The sequence below is a fragment of the Neofelis nebulosa genome, chromosome 15, assembly GCF_028018385.1.
Source record: "Neofelis nebulosa isolate mNeoNeb1 chromosome 15, mNeoNeb1.pri, whole genome shotgun sequence".
Lineage (NCBI taxonomy): Eukaryota > Metazoa > Chordata > Mammalia > Carnivora > Felidae > Neofelis > Neofelis nebulosa.
Genome location: NC_080796.1, coordinates 26,239,050 through 26,265,535, shown reverse-complemented (window position 1 = coordinate 26,265,535; position 26,486 = coordinate 26,239,050). Strand labels below are relative to the sequence as shown.

The 26,486-nt window shown below is 41.7% G+C and overlaps 1 protein-coding gene and 1 long non-coding RNA gene across 4 annotated transcripts in view; one reads left to right on the top strand and one right to left on the bottom strand.

Moving 5' to 3' along the window:
* Positions 1–2,295, top strand: part of LOC131495460 (uncharacterized) — a 35,251-nt gene extending 32,956 nt beyond the window's left edge. The window contains exon 3 of the long non-coding RNA XR_009253955.1: positions 1,887–2,295. This is a non-coding gene — a long non-coding RNA (uncharacterized LOC131495460). The remainder of the gene's footprint in view (positions 1–1,886) is intronic.
* The window catches only part of RASAL2 (RAS protein activator like 2), a 359,982-nt gene extending 350,999 nt beyond the window's left edge, over positions 1–8,983 (bottom strand). For 2 of the 3 annotated variants that reach the window (XM_058700420.1, XM_058700421.1), the window contains exon 1: positions 8,670–8,982. In XM_058700420.1, the coding sequence (XP_058556403.1) occupies positions 8,670–8,871 (202 nt within the window). In that variant the 5' untranslated portion in view covers positions 8,872–8,982. Of the gene's footprint in view, positions 1–8,669 lie in introns of all 3 variants that reach the window. The other variant, XM_058700419.1, reaches the window with a different exon arrangement.
* Between the last annotated feature and the right edge of the window lie 17,503 nt (positions 8,984–26,486).

The window sequence follows — 26,486 nt, the reverse complement described above, 5'->3', positions numbered from 1 at the left end:
ATCTGAAGTGGGCTCTGTGCTGTCAGCACAGAGCCTGATGTGGGGCTCAAACTCACAAACCGTGAGATCATGACCTGAGCTGATGTCAGACACTTAACCGAATGAGCCACCCAGGCACCTGTTATACTTATTTTTTAAATAAAATTTAAAAACAGGGGAGCCTGGGTGGCTCAGTTGGTTAAGCGGCCAACTTTGGCTCAGGTCATGATCTCATGGTTTGTGGGTTCGAGCCCCGCGTCTGGCTCTGTGCTGACAACTTGGAGCCTGGAGCCTGCTTTGGATTCTGTGTCTCCCTCTCTCTCTCCCCCTCCCCTGCTTGTGCGCTCTCTCTCTCTCTCTCTCTCAGGTAAATAAACATTAAAAAAATTAAATAAAATTTAAAAACAAAAATATGTTTGAAAAAACTTTAAACATTTTCAAAAACCTAAGAAATCACAGTTAGAAAAGAGGCAAGATTTACAATATACGCGACATGAGGGGCGCCTGGGTGGCTCAATCGATTAAGGATGGGACTCCTGATTTTGACTCAGGTAGTGGGTTCGAAGTCCACATGGTGCTTTGCACTGACAGTGCAGAGCCTGCTTGGGATTCTCTCTCTCCCTTTCTCTCTGCCCCTCCCCTGCTTGTTCTCTCTCTCCCAAAATAAATAAATAAACTCTAAAAAATATATATGTGGGGCTCCTGGGTGGCTCAGTTAAGCATCCTACTTTGGCTCAGGTCATGATCTCGTGGTTTATGGGTTCAAGGCCCGTGTTGAGTTCTGTGCTAACAGCTCAGAGCCTGGAGCCTTCTGTGTCTCCCTCTCTGCTCTTCCCCCACTCATTCTCTCTCTCTCTCTCTCAAAACAAAACAAATATTTAAAAATAAATATTAAAAAAATATATATGCAATATGATACCAAACATATTTTAAAAAGTACATTTTTACACAGAAAAGACTGGGATAAAATACAACAGAATATTAAAAGAACAGTTATCTCTAAAAGGTATAATTACAGGTAACTTTAATTTTCTTTGCATTTTCCTACAACTCAAATTCTTTACATTAAGCACTATTATATTCATAATAAGAAAAAAGGTATTAAATTTTTAATGATATGAATCAAAGAGATCAGAAATTAAAAGGTAGAAAGTTATTAGGTATTACCCAGGGTTCTAAGTATCATAAATGAAACATTCAAATTTCCTTGAAACATTACTTGCAACTGCAAAATAAAGAATTTATGGATGGGGCACCTGGCTGGCTTAGTCAGTAGAGTATCCAACTCTTGATCTTAGGATTGTGAGTTCAAGCCCCACATTGGGTATGTATGGAGCCTAATTAAAAAAAAAAGTTTAAAGAATTTATGGACAAAAAATTTAGAGATGAAACATATCTAAACATTCCTCTGCTCTACCTCTAACAATCACTATGAGATTATTCTCATCCTCCTACTTTCTGAATGTTTTGTCCATTTTTGTTTTCTGTTACCTAGGTAATGGTACTTCCAGCATTTCCCTTAAAGACTGTGAAACTAACAATCTGGTATTTCTCACTGTCGAGTTTTCCTGACCTTCAGCTTTGAAAGGCCATCTCCCTCAGGGAAAGCAGTAAGATCTAGAAGCTAAAACAAGAGGCTGAGGAATCTGAGGTTAGAGTTCTAATCCTGACAAACTGTGGAATTTGTCTCCAATTTTGGGAATAAGCTAAACTTCCTGAGCCAGTTTCCTTAATGAGGTAACCTAAAGGATTGTTTTGAAAAATATTTAGGACTATCAACTTTCAAGTTTCTCTTTAACTTCCCACACTATTCTTTTGAATTTTGTTCTCTTGCCTTATGTTAAACATTTTCCTTTGTAAATGTTTGCTCTCCCAAACAGTATCTGCAAGTATTACCAATTTTTTAGACTCAGGAGTCAGTTAAGAGGGACTTTTAGAAATCCTACTGAAAATGACACGATGGGAACGTGAGCAACGTTGAAGACAAATTATGGAGGAATAAGAATGCAATCAGGATCTAAACTGGATTCTTAGGAGCAAAGGAGACTTGGGCAACTAATTAATGTCACCAACACTTGGTCAGGGAAGGCAAAACTCAGACTCCTAACATCGGAACCCTGCTGTAGAGATAAGGAAGATGCTAAGCTGTGCAGCACGACCTAGCAAAGGAAGTTCTGTCATGCCTTCAAGGATTCAGTTTTTATTTTTGTTTACAGGAGACTCACTAACACTACCAACTGCACATCTTTTCCTCTGCCACCTTCATAGTGGATATTTCTTGATGGCTACCTTATCATTAGAAAATAAGCTACATTAGATTTGTAAAGCGTTCTCTACCTATAGGTCTTGCGAAGCACTTGATAGCCTTTGGGAAGAAAGGTGTCTTTACAAACATCAGAGAGCAATTATCCCTCTGCCAACACAAGGTGAAGCAATTTCAGCAGTGCCCTCGGCACACTTCCAACTCCTCCTCCTGGTTTACAAGACCAAACACCTCTCTAGTTACTTAAAAGTTATTCCAATAGGGAGGGACAGGGAACAGACAACTAAATTTTTTCTGGATTAACTCAGGCATTAGTCGAATGGTTTTTTTGTGGTTCACCTACTTTAAAAGGTGATCAAATCACTCTGTGCTACTGAAGAGAGCAACTGCAAAGAACAATTACATAAATCCTCGGGTTCAACTTACCTCATCCTTCTTTCTAATGAAAGAAAGCATTAGAAACCACTGCCTTGCCACCACTTCCTTAGGAATCTCAGTAAAACTTGCTCTGTCATGTGAATTCCTTTTTTTCTTAGCAAATCAATTTATTTCATTCAACATGAGACACAATTGTACATCATTTTGTAAAATGTGCTGAATTTTATGATGTAGAAAAGATAAAGGCAATCCTTATAACGATTCTCCAAAAAAAATAATAAGTGAACTATTCCCAAACAGGTGCATTCTAGAACTTTGTATTATTTGTCAGAAAATGTACACATATCCTCAACTCCATACCCATAATTCCTAAATCCAAAAAGCTCTGAAAATGCTTTCTTCATAATTTCTTCAGCAGTAAAATGTGACCTTCACCCTACATAACACTATTTATAGTCTTATACCATACTTAGTGTGGATTTTTACTTACTTAACTACAGAGGTATTAACATGACTGATTCCTGGATACTGCTACAGACTCAATTAAGGGGTTTATGTCATTATATGTACACCATATTTTCTAAAATCAAAAAAAATTTTGTGAATTTTGAAACACTGTAGTCCAAATGGTTATGGAAAAGAGATTATAAATGTATATAGTTCTATTCTTCAAAAATACTGTCATTCTTTGAAAATGAAATAGCAATAAACCAACATGACAGAGAGTAGAAAAGTACTAAGCTACAATAAAGGAAATTGTCCATGTCTGTAAATATTAACAGAATATACAATTTATTTTATTTTTTAAATTTTTTTAATGTTTATTTCTGAGAAAGAGTGATGGAATGCAAGCAGGGGAGGGGCAGAGAGAGAGGGAGACACAGAATCCGAAGCAGGCTCCAGGCTCTGAGCTGTCAGCACAGAGCCCAACACAGGGCTCAAACCCACAAACTGTGAGATCATGACTTGAGCCAAAGTTGGACGCTCAACCAACTGAGCCACCCAGGTGCCCCAGACAGAATATACAATTTAAGTGAGATTTACAAGTTTTCTCTCAAAGGAAAAAAGGGAGAAGCATAAACAGTATATGCCTAAGCATTCTTGATCATTCTCTCTTACTTCAATGAACAATTTTCTACTCCTAATGTACATAAAATTTATTTGGAAATCATGGTAAATTAATGTGTCAACATTCAAAGCTAATACCACATCCTAAGTATTGAACTCAAACTTAAAATCCCAAGAATTGGTAAAATATTTATAATTATAAAAGTTCAATTTACAGTATTTGAGGAAATTAGAACACTTAAGTAACATGAACATGTTTGGGGATGTATTGGGTACACATTCAGTGATTTTATTCAAACAATCAATTAGCTACAGCACACAAAACTTGGTTGAACAAATTCATTCATCCACACATTAATACAACACAGAAGTCATGCAGGGGGTACATAGTTAAGACATGTAAGAATAAGTGATTCACTGAGAATATTCAAAGTTAATTATGTTGAGAACATTCTGTATAAAACCAGTGAGTTGGTCACATCTAATTCATACTGGACCAAAATGAAACAACTTCCTGGACTTGTTAACGGGTTGCAATGTTTTAAGCAAAGACAGACATATTCTCTAAAAATGCAATGAAACATATCTCATCCTTTGTCTTCATTCATGAAACATAAGCAAAATTATTTACTATAAACAGGCAAAACTTCTGCCTCCCCCCTCAACTCCTATCTAGTCCATGAGAAATTCCTGCCAAATTCTCATTGTCACATTTCTAGAATTATACGGGATACGATGCAGTATGATTAAGTCTCTCTTCTTCTGCTTGCTGAAATAGTACAAGCCTTTAGAAAATCTCCAGCAGATCCCTATCAGTCATCAATAAATAATGAGCTACATACTAGCTTAATGGTAAGCAATGATATTGATATTATTCATTCTGTTAAGTGAATACGTTAGATAGTCCTGCTCATACTATTAAAATCAAAACTATGGTTTCTTGGTGAGCACTTTAGTGTGGTAACTGTATTTTCCCTCTAGTTATCGGAGAGCACATCTGTACATACACTTGCAGACCTGTTGTGCTGATGGGGGTAAAGCTCCAATGCATGTACTACTGGAGACTCGTATCTTCAGTTCCTCCCAGTGACCTGCACTCGCCATCCATTCATGGTAAAGTAGTTAATTTTAATGTTCTCATTGTTTACCAGAAAGCACAGACAGGGAGGCTGGCTTTGCCGCTCCCGTTTCCTTTTGCTAGGCTGCTGTGCTTTTTCAGCCAATTGACTTTGCTTTGAGGCTATAAATATCTGAAAAATGTTCTGCATTTGATGCTCTTGGATTCTGCATCCATATTTAGCTGTTTGTGGCATGCCTTTGTTTAAGCTACTCTGCCACCCATAACAGTCAGTCAGTCAGGTTGGGATATGGATGGTCATAGGACAGATGGATCGACATTCAACAGACACTGACTATGAGCAAGGTACCAATCTGCTAGACACAGTGACGATGAAGGGGCTGGCAAGATAGGAATACAAAGACAAACTAGACAGACTTCCTGGTGTCAAATATTTTATAGTCTTGACAGGGCATGGGCGCAATTTATTATAACACTATAATAAACAAATGAAACATTTTATAACTAAAAGGAAATGAAGGATAGGGCAGCATAAATATGTTCTCTTAGTTATGTCTCAAAGACATGCATTTGTGTTCTAAATATACATCTACCTATTATAAGGCTCTGACATATTCCAGACAAAGTTTTCCAATCCTGGCAATACACAAAACTCCAAATAGGCGTATCATTAACAAAATAGTCAACAGCAAACTTAAAACAGTGCCTAGTCTTCAAATTTCATGAGGCAAACTAATAAAATATTGCTTTCAAAAGTTTCTGTTAAGGCATTAGGTGGGGGCGGGGAGGGGGGATTGTTACTGTCATTTGTTTGTTTGTTTGCATATTGATTTCAAACATAAGTATACTACCTACAGAGGATGTGAACCATAGCCAGAAGCCAGGAGCACTTAATACAGCTCCTTCCTTACTTTGCACTTTTAAAATCCACGTGGCTATTTCAGGTTAGGGCTCAAAACTAGATGAGGTACACCTGAGCAAGACCTTCCTATCTTGCCAAACACTTCAAACAAATATACATCTGCCCTCAACATTCCTGCTTTACAAAACTAAGTTCATTGACCTTTTGATAAAAGTGCTCCCCAGAAGCCTGTGACTATCATGATTTAAACTTATTAAGGGCTTTCTTGATGCCTGTCCCCAAGAGTCAGACTGGAATTGGTAGGCCAAGTTGTAGGTAAAATAATAGGGCAGGCCACAGAATCAGACAACTGTAAGACTAAAATGGACCACGGATACCAATTACTCCAGATTCTACATTTTATGTAGAAACCTAGAGCCACGAAGTTAAAATTACTTACCCAAAGTTAGACAACCAATTTGTGGCAAAGACAGATTGAAAACCCCAGTTCTCAATCCCCAGTTGTATACTCTAGACTGGATTCCCAGTTTCTGAATTTCTTTTAAAAACATCAGACCAAACTCGTTCATCTCCTTAAATTGTGTAGAAGAACGCAAATGCTCCAGAACAATCAGGATTTTGAACACGTAAGACAAACAAGTAAACAAAACAAAATGAACTAGGGTTTTCCAAGTCGATTTTCTACATGCTATTATTTTCATTTCAAAGCTTTTCGAAGTTATGCAACAGACAACTTAAAAACTAGCTAAGGACACAGAAAAGCCAAGAATCATTCCGATAGTTTTGGGATATTTATATCAAACTCAAGACAACAAAGTACTATCCAGGATGAGCTGCCTTAAGGGAGGGATAGTAGTACTAAACAGTAAATAAAAACAACCTCTAGGGGCGCCTGGGTGGCTCAGTCGGTTGAGCGTCTGACTTTGGCTCAGGTCAGGATCTCACAGCTCGTGAGTTCAAGCCCCGCGTCAGGCTCTGTGCTGACAGCTCGGAGCCCTGGAGCCTGCTTCAGATTCTGTGCCTCCCTCTCTCTCTCTGCCCCAACCCACTTACATTCTGTCTCTGTCTCTCTCAAAAATAAATAAACATTAAAAAAATAAAAATAAAAACAACCTCTAGTTAATCGATAGGAAAGACAAAAATGTTACAATGCAGTGGAAAGTCTGCAAGTTGACACTGAAATGCCCAGTACATATGTGTGTGAGAAGAGAATATGTTTATATACACATACTTAAGAATACACATACACACATACATACACGTATATATGTATACACACACACCCTCACAAATCTACCCCTTTAAAAGGATAACAAAAACATGCACATATTCTTATGGGATACGTGCAAAGTACAGTAATTCATGCTAGGTCTAGAATATCCAGACAGAATAGTTTTAGACACTGAAATACTAAATTATCATATACACATATTCTTGCAGTAACGGGGCCCTAACTCTAATTTTACATAAAAACCAATGTGCCAAAGAAGCAAGGATAGAAAAGGATAGAATGGGAAAATGGTGTAACTACAATATACTTGAATTCAAGCTCATCTTCAGATCCTCATCAACACAACCTTTGTTACAAACTATCGGATAAGTGGGATCAGCAGGTGGATGGAAAATCAGGTACTAAAGTTTTTAATCTGCTGAGAATAAACTGGGTGACCCTGCATCATCTCCTGCTTCTTTGCTTTAATTCTTTCAGTTACTTAGAATAACATCAAAAACCACTTATAAACATCATACAAAATATAAAGTGGCACATACATAAATCCTCAAGAATTGGTTATAAGAACTCCAAGATTCTTAGGAATAAAAGGGCCATTAAGAGATTATTTAATCCAATTCACCCCTTTTACAGATGAAGAATCAGAGGTTAAAAAAAAAAAAGTAACTTTACCTCAAATCTCATAGCCACTTAGTGGCAGAATCAAGAACAAAACTCAAATTCTGGACTCCTAGTTCTGAGATCTTTCTGATAGGGATGGACTTGAAGTCTTGAAATGAACTGAACTATCCACAGAGATAACTTCTAAGTCTGGATCACTCCTGAGTAGTAAACACATATCCTCTTCAGAAGGATGAAGAAAGAAAAGCGTAATGTACTTGATCACTACAGGTGCAGATGCACGTGACTGGAGGATAACATCTTAACGCTGTGTTTGACTCCAGGTGCTTCAAATTTGCCCTCTTGCATTCAGCCACATTACTAACGTCGTGTTCACGTGAGCTAAGTGATAAACATCTTGACATTTCAAGATTTTGGAAAGGCACAGCTGAGTCCTGAATATCACCAGGCTATAAATCCTTGGGCTCTGAGTTTTCAAAGCCAGCTTGGTTTTGATGCCGCCACAAGGCTCCCCCTAATAGAATCTCATCATTCAGTTTTAATTAAAGAGGTGGTTACTAGGAATGCAGAGAGGGAAAGTTTTAGTGTGTTCATCACTTTTAACTTGCTGAGTAGCAACCCAGTCACTTTACAAAGAGAATCCGAAACAATAGTGCAATCTGACACAATCCACACCCCTTGGACTAAGTGGTTGCCTTTGGGCGAGTGAGGTTCAGAAAGAGGTTAGAGATGAATGAGTCTGTTCCCACCCAATAAATATTTTTTGGTTATTCTACTTTATTTTCTTATCCACTGCTAAGCTATTTCATGGTATCTTGGCTTCCAGTCTTGCCCCCCTCAAGAAACAGACATGAAACTCTGTTCACTTGATTCCATGGTGTATTCCATCAGACTTCGGTTGACAGTTCCCTTGAAGTTATCACCTGAGAACTAAGTCTGCATAGCCCAACTCCACCTTAAACTCCCTGCAGGTGCCTGAGAAAGGTCCATAGACCGTCCTGAAAGGACACCTCTCTCCCGAGTGCCAGTCTGGAGAAACTTGTTAGAAACGCACGCCGCAACAAAAAAGGGATGTGCGAGACTGACCCACGATGGACGGGGACTGAGGCCAGGACTGGAGCCTAGGGATGAATTTCAGCGCGAGCAAAGACAAGAAACACCAGCCTCTAGGGTGGCCTGCGGTCCTTACCGTACACCCGGACCCAGCTCTGTTGCTGGCACACGGACTCCAGCAGGATCCGATCCAACATGCCTCCAGCCACGGCCCCGCCGACTGGGACAACCGCTTCCAGCTCCTCCGGAGGCAGCGGCGAGTCGGACTCCAGCCCGGGGAACATCTCCGGCCAGGACAGCGCCTCCGCGGCTCCTCCGGACGACGGGGAGAGCTCCATGGTGCCCCGGAGGGACAAGGCGGCGGCGGGGCGGGCGCGCGGCTCCGCGCCCTGCCTGCGGGAAGGGGAGGAAGAGAGCGCAGCGGCGGGGGGCAAGCACCCGAGCGGCAGCCGGCACCGACGCGGCTCACCTCCTTCCCCGCCGCCCACTGCCCGCGGCTCGGGCGCTGCAGCCCACCTGCAGCCAGCGGGCGGGACCCAGGCCGGGAGGCGGATCCAGCGTGGCCCCGGCCGGGGGTGGGTCCGGGCTCAGGTGTGGGTCCCTCCCGGGAGGGGACGTGGAAGGACCCGGGAGGGGCGGCTCGCCCGCCTGCCCCCGCGGAGCCGCCTCGCTCAGCCCTCGCCGGCGTCTCTCGCGGCCAGACCGCGCTACGGCTGGGGATGCAGTGGGGCTGGGCAGGGCAGGGCTGGGGGCGTCGCCGCCAGGGGCCGCCCCCTCTGACCGGCTCCCGCCGCCGCCGCCTCAGAGGCTCGGAGGGTCCGCTCCCTCGGGGAAGGGGGGCGGTGGCCCCGGGTTCTCGCCCGCCAGTCCTCGGCCCCCACCCCAGGAATGAGCCGGCCCGCCCCCTAACTCTCAGGCCACGGCTCGCGCCGCGGCTCCGGCTCCGGCTCCGCCACCGATCCCACAAGCCCGGCAGCCGCGGCGGTGGCGGCGGCAGGCGGCATCCCAGGGTGATAGGCCGGAGCAATCGAGGGCCGAGGGCCCGGCCGCGTGTGCAATCGAGTAACGAAGCGGAGGAGGAACTGCCACCGAAGGCAGGAAAAATCGGACACCGAGCTATTCATCCGGCCGGTCCCGCCTTCTTGCCAAAGACCCTCTCTGCGCCCGGCCGCCCGGCTGCGCGCGGTGCGGGTCCCGCCAGCTGCCGCGGAAAGTGGGGACGGCGCGGGGAGGCGGGGAAGAAGAGGGGTGCGGGAAATTTAAAAAGAGAGGAAAAGAGCTTCCCTTCCCCTCTTCCCACCCCTTTCCCTTCGTGTAGTTATTTCTGTATTCATTTATTTGGACCGACATTTCTTTCTTACTGGAGGAAGAGATTAGAGAGGCTGCTTTATTTTACAGTTGCCGTTGGGGGAACGCCTCCTTCCTTCCCAGAGACGAGACTTGGCAACGGGGTCTGGATTGTGGGATCCGCGCTCTGCGCCCTGTCCGCGCCGAAGCTGGACTTGTCATCAGTTTAGAATAGCAGGGTTAAGAAGTGTGGTGTGGATGGATGGACGGGCCTCACAAGAAATGCTCAAAAGCCCAGTATTAACCAAACATGTTTCTCTTTTTTTGCCTTTGATCTTTGTGCAATACGTTGGCTTTCTCCCCCCCCCCCCTTCTAATGATGTCACATGCGTTTTATTTTTGGTCTGTTTGGAGACCGTCTCCTTTGACCTTGGCTTTAATTTTCTGCCCACCCAAGGCGGTATTCACTGGTTCAGGTTAAAGAGATTGCTGGCAAAGTAGTAATAATTTTTAAATCGAAAAGTAACAACCAGTGCCGCGCACGTAGTAGGTCTCCAACAATGTTTCTTGAACATGCTGCTCAAAATGGAGCAGGAGTTCCACAAGTGTATGTGTTGTTGTTGTTGTTGTTGTTGTTGTTGTTGTTTAACACATTGTGAGAGGGCATTTTCCCTCCCATTTCTTCCTACTTTGCACAAAGACTGGTCTACAACGGGATATTTTTGTTTTCTGGTCTTGTGGTATCTTGGTATGTTGTTTGGGCTTATCAAGAGCTATGAGGATGCATTTTGTAATTTTCTCCAAACTGTTTAGGGAAATAGTATTTCAAAGCAGGAAGTGACCTAGGAGATAAGCTCATTCTGCCTCTCCTTTAATGGTTGAGGAAACTGAGGAACAGCCAGGTTAGCTGGCAAATCAACCACCACTACAAATAGGTCTGCAATGATACTGCTCATTTCAACTTTGTTCCCTCAAGAACCTTTTGTGATTAAATTTGCTGATGCATGCTTTGGTGATGTATTGGAGGGATCATTTCCACTATCCAAAACCCTGATTTCGTACTGACTCCACAGTCAGATTTGCAAGTCTAAATCATTGTATTCTTCAGTCTTGAGTGGACATGGGAAGGTATTGAAGCTAGGAGATGACAGGGCCCAGCACTAAACAGTGCTAGAGCATTTTTGTTTATACTAAATTACTGCTGAAGTCATGCTAACAAGTCAGAGAGTAAGTGGATAATGGGCATCAGGTGTACAAATTTGAGCACTCTTTATTAGTCAATATGTAAGGAATTTATTTAGCCAAGAAATTATCTCAAAGCAGCATTAGGAGTGGTGTATGAAACATTCACAGTTCCCCCCTCCCCCCATCTTATTCTCTTGGTGGCGTCATCCATTGTTGAGCTGAAGAAAAAGCTTCTGCCCCCTCAGTAATCCTACTTCTTCTAGACTCTACAAATCCCAGTCCCTGCTTCACCTCCCCATCCTGACCCCAGACTAGCCGCAGTGATTACCTAATTGCCTAAGTAATAGTATGTCTGGAATTTATCTAATGTTTATAACTTAAAGAGAAAATACTTCGCAACCTGAACAATAGGTCTGTGAGATAAGCAGAACCAATATTTTTTAAATCTCCATTTAGTCAATGAAAAAAACTGAAACATAGAATTCTATTAAGCAACCTGCCTAAAAGTAACATAGCTGGTTATGTTACTAGTCTCCTAAATTTTTAATTCATTAATGGATCTGGATTCCTTAAGGTTTGTGTTATTTTCCCACCCTTTGGTGGGTAGAGTTGTACTAACAGTTGTGGAGCCAAAAGCAAATATCCCATGGTTTTTGCAAACTATTATCACTTAAGAAAATTATTGACGAAAAAACAAACACAAGTGACAAACTAATTTGCATAGCAGGAAAGCAGTTAATCCTACTTAGATTTATACCAGTCCGTATCTCCCTGGTGTAATCCCAGATCTTAATGTGAACATAAATCCTTGGCTGATAAAGTCTTAGTTTACATTGTAGTTTGCAAACAGGCCTTTGTGTGTGAACTACAATAGAGCTAAAGTCTCATTTCCCAGCCTGCACTGCCCCCTCCTCCTTTCCTCCCTCTAGAGTTTCAGACACTAAACTCTCAGAGGTGATCTACATATTTATTGTCGTTGGAATTCAACTCCAAGAATCAAACCCAAGCCCCAGGACAAGTGGGAACTAAAAACTGGGGAACTGTGAAGGAGAAAAACTAATAAATTCCCCCAAGTAATAGGCTGAGATTTTCAAAAGAAAGAGGCCTTGGTTTCTGAGAACACATTCCCAATCCAGGTTTCCTCTCTCTATCCTAATGTAGAGCATACCTGTGAAAGCTTTCCTAAACTGAAATGACATAAAGCGATGAAGCACGTACCATTAATTTATATGGAAAATTTTTTTCAGTTTATTTATTTTGAGAGAGAGAGAGCACGAGTGGGGTAGGGGCAGAGAGAGAGGGAGGGAAAGAGAGAGAATCCCAAGCAGGCTCCACACTGTTAGTGTAGAGTCTGATGCGGAGCTCGAACTCACGAACCATGCGATCATGACCTGAGCCGAAGTCAGATGCTTAACCGACTGAGCCACCCAGGAGCCCCTATATGGGAAATTTTTTTGAGCATTCCCAGACCTAAAAAATAACCTATTTTAGGCTTTTCTGATACCTTAGAGCCCCTCTTGCTAACAGATGCACAAAATAAATCAAGATAAGCATAGATGCTCACAGACACAGTTCAAAGCTATGGTGGCTTGATGCTGAGATGCTAGTGTAGTTTCAGGGGAAGGAGCGTGGGGGCGCTACTCTCACTGGACAGGATGCCCGCTGTCTGTTTAATGGGCTCTCACTGCAAACACTGAATGTTATTTTTCTGTTCGCCTTTTTTCATACAGTGAAAATCCTCTTTGGATTTCTTTGGGTTAGTGAAAACAGGTACTAAGATAGATCTTTCGTAAAAGTCACATAATGTGAATTTTCAAAAGATGCCTGTATTGAGAGATGAGGATTTGGAATCTTGGCTATCACAAACTGAGGACTAAGTACGCGTCCAATTTTCTCCTCTGTTCACCTGTCAGAAAACACACACATATAAGTGGTTCCCTCATCACACGTGCTCTTAACTATTGTGGCCAGTCCCTTTTAGGCTCTCTAGACACCACTTCTAAGCAGCTAATCCCCCAAGCAGTAATGCAGCATTTAAAGTGTGGTTCACCAGCTTCTCCCTTTCAATATTCTCTTTCCCCTTGGACACAATGAGGCAGCGCTCTTCTGATTATACTCTGGAACGCCGACCATGCCCAGTTCATCACAAGGGAAGAATTTAGACATTGGTCAAGATCCTTGTCTGTCTTGCTCCTGCATCAGTCTGCAATTCCCTGTTGATCTATTTATTCACTTCTGTGGTTTCAACTCACACTTGGATAATGTGGACTTTAACACATCCACCCCCAGCCCCATCCACAGGACTGAGGTCCAGTCAAGAGTTTCTAAATGTTGGATACCTCCACCAAGATATGTTTCCTGTACTTCAGACTCAGTGCATGGAAAGTGAACTCTGCCCCTCTTTCCCCTGCCCAAACACCCTTCCCTTCTTGACTTTCCTTTTTTTTTTTTTTTCCTAACGTTTATTCATTTTTGAGAGAGAAAGAGCATGAACCGGGGAGGTACTGAGAGAGAGGGGGACAGAGGATCTGAAGCAGGCTCCGTGCTGACAGCAGAGAGCCTGAGAAAGGGCTCAAACTCATAAACTGTGAGACTATGACCTGAGCGGAAGTCCGAAACTTAACCGACTGAGCCACCCAGGAGCCCTTGAATTTCCTTTTCGTGTCAGTGGAGCTAGTAGGTTCTACCTCAGACTTGCTTAAACATGGAGTTACCTTTGAATCTTCTCCTCCACCCTAGCTAGCATAAATCCAACCCCTGCTTTCCATTCCTAGTGACACCATTCTAGCTCAGGCCTGGTTAGCTTTCACCATGCTAAAAGCATTAGCTTTTTAGTTGTCCTCCTTCCCCCGAGGCCTTTCTACCTCCAGTTTATCCTGTATTCTGCAGTAAGTGAATTATCCTAAAGCACAGTTCATACCAGGTCACATCCAAGTTCAAAAAAACAGCTCCCTGCTACCTGTTAAGTAAAATGTATGTTCTACCGAGATTAAAAGGGCCTACCGAATAGTCCCAAGTCACCATTGCTTCCTGACCCATTGCCTGCATCCAGCCAGCACAAATGTCCCAGGATTCCCCAAATACATTCAGCACTTTCCTTGCTCCTTGCTTCTCCTTGTTTCTTATATCAGTAATGTCCTTTCCTCTATCTCTGCCTGCTAAAAACTTGCCAACCTTCAAGCTCCCCTTCCCCCTGCCAAGTAAATGCCAGTGTCCTCCTCCAGCAAGTCATTTCCTATCCTCCAACCTGGCAATGATCTCTGCCCCTCTGAGTTCCCATGGCATTTGTTCCTGTCTGTCTGCTGGCACCACTCATGTATATATTGTGGTAGAGTCCTCTGTGCAACTCTAATATCTGCTATTAGGTCATAAGCATCTAGAGGGCAGAGGGCTTGCATTATTCATGTTCGTCCCCCACAGTGTCTTTCACATATCAACCCCTCAATGAAACCAGAAGCCAGGAAGCGAGAAATTAAACTGAAAAAGAAAACCTGGCTGGATTCATAAATGTTTGGGGCAAAAGACACTTTAAAAAATCAATTTGGGGCACCTGGGTGGCTCTGTCGGTTGAGCATCCAACTCTTGATTTCGGCTCAGGTCATGATCTCACAGTTTGTGAGTTCAAGCCCCTTCGTGGGGCTCTGGGCGGACCTTGCTGAGCCTACTTGGGATTCTCTGTCTACATCTTTCTCTGCCCCTCCCCCGCTCTCACGTGTGAGTGCATGCACGCTCCCCCCCCCTCAAAAATAATGGAAAAACATTTTTTTAAATAAAGTAAAATCAAATAAATCAATTCAATGAACCCAGCCATGCAACCCCCATTCTCCCCTCCTGCCCTCATTAAAAAAAATAAACATACCCAGACCCAGGAGTATGACATGGCTTGCCCAAGGTCACACAACTAGTGACAGAGAAAGGGTCAGAATGCAGAGCTCCTGAATCCCAACGCATCAACCCCAACAACAGATCGTTTGCTTCCTGCTCTCCTCTGTCCTTCTCTGAATGGATAATTTTCTTGTTGATAAAGTTTTTCTCAGCAAAGTAATTTTATTCTTTTACGTATTATTTAAGCTTAAAGCATTTGTGCCATATTCCTGGCCCCACATATAATTTTAGCAAAATTATACTTTTTTTTTTCTAAACCAAAGGACCAAACAGAGACATCAGAGAAACATCTGGTCTGATTCATCAGGGTAGCAGCAACATTTCTATTTATACATGAGCACAGCCCTATCTTTGTAGCTCTCAGCTGTTCCTCACTGCTCACTATGTTCCCCTTTTCAACCTTGTCTGTCCCTCATCAAGAGAGCATCCTGCATCCTGAGTCTTAAACAGAAGCTAATGCAATAAAGGAAATGGATTCCCTATTCCCTAGAAGAGGTCTGTATTTAAAAGGAACGATTTCTCCACTTTCTTATTGTCTTTGTTCAAGAGCATAGGACAGCAAGCCTCAAGTACTTGGGTGACTGCTATTTGTTTCATGGCATTTTGGGTACAAAGAAGTTGGATTTAAAAAAACAAGCTATGGCATGAATTGTTTGGAAACAGGTCAGGTAGAAAGAATATTTTAAATGGGGAAACTGAGGGTGATGTAGAGAACATAAGGAATACTGACTCTCCTCCAGCAATATTTGATGCTGGTATAAATTAGAAATTGTCTGATCTTAGGCATTCATCAGTACCAAGAAAAGCTTAGAAATTGTCCTGAGTTTTGTGAGTGCTTTTTATACCTGACTCATGTCTCTGAAAATGTCACTGTTTGTACCAACCAATGACAATATCGTTTGGGAAAGCAGTTGAACAGACCAGAGACAAACAGACCTCCACCAGTCATTTCTTCTTGGCAAACACAAGAATGCAAAAAGAATAAAAACACTCAGATGGAACCCACAAGGGTGTCTGACATCAGGGCCTAATTAAAACCTTTAGAGGTCCTAAGCACTGAAAATAATCAGGTGCCCACCTCACCCCATGTAATTAAAAAAAACTTTTTTACAAAATGTTAGAAAGAGCAACAAAATCCTGATTTATTTTTCCGTGATGACCACTACAGAACTTGTTTTAGAGACGACAAATACCAAACTCTTAAAAATGCTGTACGTGTTTTCTGTGTGTTCCTACGTCTGCCAGTGTTCTAAACACCACATCTTTTGAGTAATCCGGCCCTGTCTAAAATACACAGTACAACTATCTATTAACTAACACAATCTATGAAGGGGGTAATCTTTAGCAAATCAATTTTTGTGTGTCTCTAGTAAGTATAGAAACACTAAGTTACTTCACCCTAGCCAAAGAAAATGATCACTTCCTTAGCTTTGTGGTTCTAAAGAGTCCTCAAAAGATGCAATTTAAAAAAAAAAAAAAAAAAAAAAGGCCAAATGATTCTAGAGGAGAGATTTTTTAAAGTGATTCCCCTGTCCTCATACTACCCTGAGAGCAATATTGTAATTGATCAACATGTAGAGGTTACACTTGCCCATTTTCATTTTGCCTCTGGTATAATCAAGGTGCCAGAGCCTATTTAAGACTCTTGTGAGCAAAGACAAATCAATAATCGCCAGAGCCTATTTAAGACTCTTGTGAGCAAAGACAAATCAATCCAAAATATATTCCTCGTTGCCCATCATCTCAATATGGATAAAGATGACTATCATAGCTTCTGAATGTCTCGCCATTATTCGTCAGGGTTGATTGCTAGTATTAAGAATAAGAAATATGGAAAGTTTTGTTTTGTTTTGTTTTGTTTTGTTTTGTTTTGTTGTCACTTTCCCATTGGCCCCTAACAGGACATCCTTAGCAGGACAACTAGGCAGGATCTAGAAGTTTAGAAGCTAGTAGTCAGAAAGTGGGCTTTGGGAATTCAAGATTGCTGAGGTGCGATGTCTGAGTGATGACATAATATGGAAGGTGGTCCCGGGAAGTAGATAACTCAAGTACAGTGGAGGACAAGATCACTAGGGTTAAGGAGGTACAAAAATAGGAAGCTAAGATATTGAACTCTTAGGATGGTGGTAGGAAGTGAGATAAAGAGGACAACTGTAAGTTTAGCCTCAAAAGCTTTGGGGAATGAGGGGCGCCTGGCTGGCTCAGTCGGCAGAGCACGTGACACTTGATCTTGAGGTTGTGAGTTCAAACCCCATGTTGGGTGCAGAGATTACTTAAAAATAAAATCTTTAAAAAAAAAAGCAAGCAAAAAAAAGCTTTGGGGGATGAAAGGAAACAACCAGGAGGTTGGTTAGCGGCAGGAAGGGGGAGAGGGTAGAGCTCATCCTTAAGAGAAGGATGAGCTTTTACAAGACAGTCAAAGAGTGATGGTCTGGAAGTAGCATTGGGAGGCCAGCCAAATGCCAACTGCTGCCTCTTGACTCTTTCAACGTAACAGCAGAACAGAGAGAAAAAACAGCCTCAACTAGGGGAATTTGCAGGGTACATCCTAGCTTTGAAGAAGACTCCTTCATTCAAGGCAAGAAGTGGAGAGTAAACTTCCAAGAAGAAATATTAAGAATGTATTTTATTTACAATAGAATAATGGTCCCTGATGGCTCAGTGGAAAGGGTCATGAAGGGGTTTATAGCAATACACGCAAGAGATGAGAAAGGGGCTTCATAGCAATAAGCTGGAGAAGTTAGAAAGTTCTAAACCATCAAGGGGAGAAGGGTAAAAGAGAGGATAGGTGACTAGAAGCATTTTCCTTTCAACCGGCGACTAAGGATTATGAGGATGAGAGAGAGATGGGCTTCAAGTATTATACTTTGGTGCATGGTTTTTTTCTGCCCCGTTTAGATACAGGTTCTGTAAGAGATGTGGGGCACATGACTGGCTCAGTTGGTACAGCATGCAACTCTTGATCTTGGGGTTATGGGTTCGAACCTCACATTGGGTGTGGAGATTACTTAAAAATAAAATTAAAAAAAAAAAACCCACAGAGATGTGGTGACAGCTGCAACAGGAGAGGCCATAAGTCATGTCTTCCGAGCTATGTCTCTGTCTGAGATGATAGCAACAAGTCTAGTTACAACAAGGTTTCTTTCTAAGTTTGTGAATCAGCAAAGGGGCCATTTCTCCATTTCGTGAGAATTCAAATCTGTCAATCTCTTTGTTTTATTCCTTGACTGTTTTAGTCCCAAGTCCTGCCTGGGACTAATGATTGACATCCAAAGTACTCACACCAATCTCTTCCATTCCCGTGCACCCTACACATGCTATAGATTCAAGCTCAACTGAGCCCTCAGACTCTGTCGATCCCTTAGCTTGTCTGTGGTCAGTTCCATCCCTGTTCTGTTTAGTAAATACACCCGAGCTTTGTCTCTCTCCGCAAGACCTAGTCAACACCCAGCTCTCATTCCCAACAAATGTTTCTGTCTCCCCTTTAAAGGAGAAAAATGGAGGCCACTGAGCAAGAAATCCTTCAAAATCCCCACCCTACCACCATCTTTTCTTTTTGGCCAGAGGATCAGCAGCCTCTCATCTTTTTCAAAAGCCAAACTCTCTCACCAATTTCAGGGCTTAAGCAATTCTTTTCTCTATTTTTTCTGTCAACCACACTTTTTCTTTCTTTCAAAAAAATTTTTTTTGAGGTTTTAATTTTATTATTGAGAGAGACAGAAACAGAGTGGGAGCTGGGGACGGGCAGAGAGAGGGAGACACAGAATCAGAAGCAGGCTCCAGGCTCTGAGCTGTCAGCACAGCCTGACGTGGGGCTAGAATCCACAAACCACAAGATCATGACATGAGCCCGACGATTAACCGACTGAGCCACCCAGGCGCCCCTAAAATTTTTTTTTAATGTTTATTTATTTTTGAGAAAGAGAGAGACTGAGTACGGGGCGGGGGGTGGGGGGGGGCGGAGGGACAGGGAAACACAGAATCCAAAGCAGGCTCCAGGCTGTGAGCCATCAACAGAGAGCCTGACGTGGGGCTTGAACTCACAAACCCCGAGATCACGACCTGAGCCTAAGTCGGACACTTAACTGACTGAGTCACCACGTGGTGCAACCATGCTTTTTCAACACTGCCTCCTTTCTTCAATTTACATGTTAATCTCTCCCATCTAACCAGAAAGCTCCCCAAAAATGAACTGCACTAATATCTGCAATTTTCCTTGAAATGCATCCCCAAAATAAGATGGGCTGGTGGATGGATAGAGAGATACATGATAAACCAAATATAGCAAAATTCGCTTTGTACACTGTACATGGTGAGTACATAGATGTTCACTGTACAGTTCTTTCAACTCATCTGTATGTTTAAAAATTTGTCATAATAGGGGCGTCCATGTGGCTCAGTTGATTAAGCATCCAGCTTCCGCTCAGGTCATGATCTCACAGTTCCTAAGTTCAAGCCCCGCATTGGACTCTGTGCTGACAGCTCGGAGCCTGGAGCCTGCTTCGGATTCTGTCTCCCTCTCTCTCTGTCCCTTCCCCACTCATGCTCTCTCTTTCTCTCAAAAGTAAATAAACATTAAATTTTTTTAAATTAAATAAATAAATATTTTTTATAATAAAAATGTTGGGAGGGGCCTCCTCAAATCATCATCCAATCTTTCTTCCTCCTTTTTCCATTGGAACTTTTTTTAAATTTTAAAAAAAATTTTTAAATGTTTTTTATTTATTTTTGAGACAGAGAGAGACAGAGCATGAACGGGGGAGGGTCAAAGAGAGAGGGAGACACAGAATCTGAGGAGTCAGCACAGAGCCCAACGCAGGGCTCGAACTCAGGAACTGTGAGATGATGACCTAAGTCGAAGTTGTACGCTTAACCGACTGAGCCACCCGGGCGCCCCTGGAACTTTTTGAAAAAGTAGATTACACTCAGTTTCCACCACCTCTTCACCTCCCAGTTACTATTTTTAATTGAGATCTTTAAAAAAGAGATAAAATGGGGGGCGCCTGGGTGGCTCAGTCCGTTGAGCGTCCGACTCGGCTCAGGTCATGATCTCGTGGTTTATGGGTTCGAGCCCCGCGTCAGGCTCTGTGCTGCCAGCTTGGAGCCTGGAGCCTGCTTCCGATTCTGTGTCTCCGTCTCTCTCGCCCCTCCCCTGCTCACACTCTCTCTCTCTCTCTCTGTCTGACAAAAATGAATAAATATTAAAAAAAGAGATAAAATGTAAATACAGCTGACATCCCCTTTACACCCCATCCAATCCCTTTCTCTCGAGGCCACCATTAATATGCTGTGACTGTTCTAACGCTGGTATGTATCCGTCCCATGCATGCACATAGTGTTGGGAAATCCTTTGATGAGTTTTTCTATTGGATTTTTGATTTGTCTTCCTGAAATTGTTATATACATAACATATCCTGGAATTTCTTTTTGGATTCAGTATTGTGTTTTTAAGATTTATCTATGTTCCTGCTCATGGATCTAGTCCATCCATTTTAACTGTTGAGTAGTTTTGGGTTTTTTCATTTGTTTGTTTGTTTTTGTTTTATCTTTTTATTTGTCATCTTCAATTTCTTTAATCGATGTTTTATAGTTTTCTTTTTTTAATATGAAATTTGTGGTCAAATTGGTTTCCATACAACTAGTTTTGTATCATTAAATAGTCCACTATTAATTTGCACATTCCACTATTGATGGTTGTTTCCAATATTTTACGATTGCAAACAATAAAGCAGTGACCGTCCTTAAAGCAACTTTCCTGTGTATATGTGTAAGTGTTTCTCTAGATATATGTCCAGAAATTGAATTACTATATTGTAGGGCACACACTTATTCCATGCTGCAAAATATTGGCAAATTGCTTTCCATGATTATTGTGTCAACTTATTTTTCCATCAGCGGAGTATGAGAGTGTCTTTTCTTCACATCCTTGGCAATATTTGTTTAGCATTATCAGATCTTTAAATTTTGCCATTCTCGTATGTATGAAAAGCAATCCAATTTTACATTTTGCATTTTCCTCTAGAGAGGTTAAGCATCTTTTCATATGCTATTGGCGATTTGGGTTTCACGTCTATGAATTGCCTGTTCACATTCCTTGATGATTTTTTTTTCCTATTGCATTTGGTCTTTTCTTATTGATTTTTTAAAGTTCTCTGTCTATATTTGCTGTGCCCTAATCTTCTGTCAGTTATTTGAATTGCAAAGATTTTCTCCTAGTCTTATCTTTTAACATTGTTTATGGTATTTTTTACTGAAATAGAAATTTTAATTTTGATTTATCATCATTTTTTGTTTATGGTATAAGTTTTTCGTGTCTTAAGAAAGCCTTCCCTGCTTGGAAATAATGAATATATTTTCCTCGATTATCTTCTGAAAGCTTTATTATTCTGCCTATCATATTGAAGTCTTTACTCCACTTGGTATTTATGTGCACAGTGAGAAGGATCTAATTTTTCCTTTTGTGGATCATCGATTGACCCAGCACCAGTTATTGAATGGTCCAGCTTTTGCACTTTGCTTTGTACTTTCACTTCTCGTATGTGTTGTTCGCAAGCCTGCATTTATCTGTTTATCATCTAGTACCACACCGTTAATTTCTACTCCTTCTTTTTTCTTTTTCAAAAGTGCCTTGCTTATTCTTAAAAAAAAAAAAAGGTTCAGTTATTTATTTTGAGAGAGAGAGTATGTGTGTGTGTGTGTGAGTGGAGAGGAGGAGAGGGAAAAGGAGAGAGGGAGAGGGAGACAAAGAATCCCAAGCAGGCTCCACACTGTCAGCACAGAGACTGACATGGGGCTCAATCTCATGAGATCATGACCTAGCTGAAATCAAGAGTTGGACACTTAACCGACTCAGCCACCCAGGTGCTCCAGCCTTGCCACTTCTTGGCATGAAGTCTTCCATGTGCATTTTGGAATTGACTGGCTAGATTCCACAAAGAACCCTGTTGGTATTCTGACTGTAAATTTAACAGAATTCTCTTACATTAAGGAGAATTGCCTCTGTATAATATTGAGTTTTCTCTTCAAGAACATGGTCTATCTCTTCTATTTTATATCCAACAAAAGTTTATGATTTCTGACCTATAGGTATTAGACATTTTTGTTAGATTTATTTCTGAGTATATTATGGCTTTTCTTGCAACTATAATTTAGGGATTACTATTGTTACGTTTTCTAGTCGGCTATTGCTGATGTATAAAAACACTATTGGTGGGGCGCCTGGGTGGCTCAGTCGGTTAAGTGGCCGACTTTGGCTCAGGTCACGATCTTGCCGTCCGTGAGTTCGAGCCCCGCGTCGGGCTCTGGGCTGATGGCTCAGAGCCTGGAACCTGCTTCCAATTCTGTGTCTCCCTCTCTCTCTGCCCCTCCCCTGTTCATGCTCTGTCTCTCTCTGTCTCAAAAATAAATAAACGTTAAAAACACTATTGGTTTTTGAACGTGGATTTTATGTGCCCATTTACCTTGAAGCACTTAAAAGTATTGATTACACGTCAAAAGATCGTCTGGAATGCTCTGTGTAGATAATCATATTAGTTTCATGTAATGGTTATTTTGTTTCTCCCTTTCCAACCCCTGTTTTGTTTTTTGGTTTTTGTTTTCTTGTTTAACTACATTGGTTTGGACTTCCAGGACAATGTGGAACGGAAGCAATAGCCATGCCTCGTTCCTGACTTTAAAGGCAACATTTTCAGGGTGTCCGGGTGGCTCAGTCAGTTGAGTGATTCTTGGTTTTGGCTCAGGTCATGATCCAGGGCTGTGGGACCAAGCCCCGCATGGGGCTCTGCACTGAGCGTGGAGCCTGCTTAAGATTCTCTGTCTCTCCCTCTGCCCCTCTCCCCTGCTAGTGCTCACTCATGCACTCCCTCTCTCTCTTAAAAAAAAAAAAGGCAACACTTTCATTATTTCACCATTAAGTATGATGTTCACTGGAGGTTTTTGATATTAAAGATTTTCTCATCTATTTCTAATTTTCTAAAAAGGATATTAAAAATCATGAAGTGAGGGGCACCTGCCTGGCTCAGTTGGAAGAGCATGGGACTCTTGATCTCAGGGTTATAAGTTCAAGCCCCACAATGGGGTGTAGAGATTACTTTTTAAATATTTAAATACTTAAATATTTATTTATTTATTTATTTATTTATTTATGAGAACAAGCAAGACTGGCAGCATGGAGCCTGCTTGGGATTCTTTGTCTTTCTCCTTCTCTCTCTTTCTGCCCTTCCCCTGCTCATGCTTTCTCTCTCTCTCTCTCTCTCTCTCTCTCTGTCTCAAAATAAATAAATAAGCATTTAAAAATTAAAAAAAAAAAAAGACTTGGACACCCAATTAACAAGCCACCCAGACACCCCTAAATAAATACAATTAAAAAAAAGATGAAGGGGCGCCTGGGTGGCTCAGTCGGTTGAGCATCCGATTTCGGCTCAGGTCATGATCTCGCTGTCCGTGAGTTCAAGCCTCGCGTCGGGCTCTGTGCTGACAGCTCAGAGCCTGGAGCCTGCTTCAGATTCTGTCTCCCTCTCTCTCTGCCCACTCCCCCCGCCCCCCACTCATGCTCTGTCTCTCTCTCTGTCAAAAATAAATAAACATTAAAAAATGAAAAAAAAATGAAATGATGGGGCTCCTGGGTGGTTCAGTTGGTTAAATGTCTGACTTTGGCTCAGGTCATGATCTCACGGTTTGTGAGTTTGAGCCCAGCATGGGGCTCTGTGCTGATACACAGGCTTTGTCTCTCTCTCTTTCTCAAGAATAACTAAACATTAAAAAAAATTTTTTTGAAGATAAAAATTTTAAGTGAGTGTTAAATTTTATTAAATATTTCTTTTTGTATTTATTAAAATGATCATTTAGCTTTCTCCCCTAATTGGATAACATAGTGAATTACATTAATAGATTTCAAAAAATAAAGTATAGTTTGATTTCTGAGATTAAACCCTGCTTGAGTATACTGTATTTTCAATGAGTTGTAAATACTTTATTTAGTTTTTGTGTATCTATATTCATACATGGAACTAGCCAATAATTTGTCCTCATCTGCTGTCCTCATCTGCTTTGAATATTCTTCCTGGATATTTAACGGGGTTGCCTCTCTACTCACTCTTTAACCCATTACCATTTTATGACAACAGCTCTCAAAATGATACCTAAGTGGGTACATTCAAAGTATTTTCCTCTAGCCTATGTTGCAATGCCTCTGTTACATGTAACACAGTTTATCTCTTCCTTATTAAAATTTGCTGTTTATTTTAATGACATCACACTCTCCTTGTTGTCTCACACATCTCTGAACACTTCTTCTGTCCTTTCTCTGTGGATCTGTTTTCTTCCTGGAACCATCCTTGGCCAGCACGCCTCTCAGTGCACAGGTGTTCCCTAACTGACCTGAGGTATCCTCAGTGTTTCAACTCCCACCTGGACAGAGATGAATTCCAATGTTGTGCCTCCATCTCGGCTCTCCCTCCCCTCAGTTCTGGTTTGTGCTGGCTCATTCTGGCTTGTCCCAAGGACAGCTGGGACTTGGCATGTTTACAGTAGAACTCTTCGTCTTCTCCATTAAACTACTTTCTTCTCTTGTAGATACCATCTTAGCTCATGACCTTGTGATCCGTATTTGTTATCCGAGAGAGAATTTTCTCTGCTTCATTTCTCAAATATAATCAATTACCATGCCTTTACAATTTAACTTCCTAAACATTCTCTTCTTTGTTCCCTTCCCTGTTCCCTTCTCTCCATCTTCACTTTCCATGCCTCAGATAGGGCTCTTTTCATCTTTTACCTAGACTAGAACAGCAGTTCGCTAACAAATCTCCTTTGTTTTGTCTGCTTCAAACGTAGGTACAACCAAAGATGCTACGATAACCCCTTTCTACAGTCACTGAAGTAACTTACTTGAAACTCTAATCTTGTCATGTCATTCTTTGGCCTTAAAACCCTGTAGTATTTCTCCACTGCAGACAGGATGATCTACACTTTTTAACATAGCATTCAGAGCCCATCATTGTCTAGCCCTTACCTTTTTCTCTAGCTTCACTTACATCTTAATCTTGTCTCCAGCAATTGAAAACTTCTTGGAGTTCCCTATGTAGCCTATGCATTTTTTTTCCTTCCATGCCTTTGCCAATGGTGTCTCTTCTAGAAGGCACATCTCCACTTTCACTCACCTCTCCTACTCCAACCCCAAAACTAATTTCCCTCCCCATCTCTACCTGACTAACTTCACATCCTTTGAGATCCAATTTGGCTGCCAGCTCATGCAAAATGCCATCCCTGAGACACCTAGGTGGCTCGGTTGAGAGTCTGACTTCGGCTCAGGTCATGATCTCGCAGTTCATGAGTTCGAGCCCCGTGTCAGGCTCTGTGCTGACAGCTCAGAGACTGGAGCCTGCTTTGAGGTCTATGGCTCCCTTTCTCTCTGCCCCTCCCCTGCTCATACTCTGTCTCTCTCAAAAATAAATAAACATCAGGGGTGCCTGGATGGCTCAGTCAGTTGAGCGTCCGACTTCAGCTCAGGTCACGATCTCACGGACCGTGAGTTCGAGCCCCACGTCGGGCTCTGGGCTGATGGCTCAGAGCCTGGAGCCTGCTTCCAGTTCTGTGTCTCCCTCTCTCTCTGCCCCTCCCCCGTTCATGCTCTGTCTCTCTCTGTCTCAAAAATAAATAAACGTTAAAAAAAAATTAAAATAAATAAATAAATAAATAAATAAACATTAAAAGTAATGTGTAAAAAATGGAATCCCTAACCCTGACCCCTCTGGCAGGCTTCACTGGGTCCCTTTCTTCAATGATCTCATAAATGCCGTGATTATTACTATGTCTTGCACTTACCATATTGCATTATAAATATTTGTTTGTACATCCCCACTGGATTATGAATTCATCAACAAAAGTACTTGGGTTTTATTCATATTTAAAGTTCAAGAACCTAGTAGAGTATCTGGCACATAAATATTTGTTGAGTTCAATGAATAAATGATTTCGTTGAGTTGAATACACTCTTTACAGAAACATTTTGGTTTTCTACCTATTATTGCTAAAATTTAGTTTTCATTAGACTTCTCCCACCACATAGACTCCATAAACTTATTTTCTTTTTGCTCTAGGAATAAAAAACAAAAAACAAAAAACAAAAAAACAGTGACCTATCAGTGTGGTTAACATGATCCAGATTGGCGAATGGAACCATAGGGGAAAATAGAAACAAATAAAGCAAGATAGGATGATGAAAGGGGAGGATCCAAATTGGAACACGCAATACCTATCATTCCTAATGAGGATTTTCCCTAATACTAGGGTAAGGAGTGACTAATATTTATTAGCTGAATCACAAGAGTCAGGAGTTCATGGATTATTTGTGAAGTGATATCACCTTGAGATTTACATAAAGCTATCTGGAAACCCTGTCCCATGTTTTATGGGAAAGCCAGTGCTCGCCCCAAAACTCTCTGCAGTTTTTTCTGAGCTTTCCGTTCTCTTGGTAACCTCGGGGTTTGGTTCCTGGCTTCTGCAGAATTCCCCTTCTTCACTCTGCATCTTGCAGCTGTTCTTTTATTTTCATTTGGCACCAGCCCAAGGGTAGGTTACAGTCTCTCCTCCTAAATTT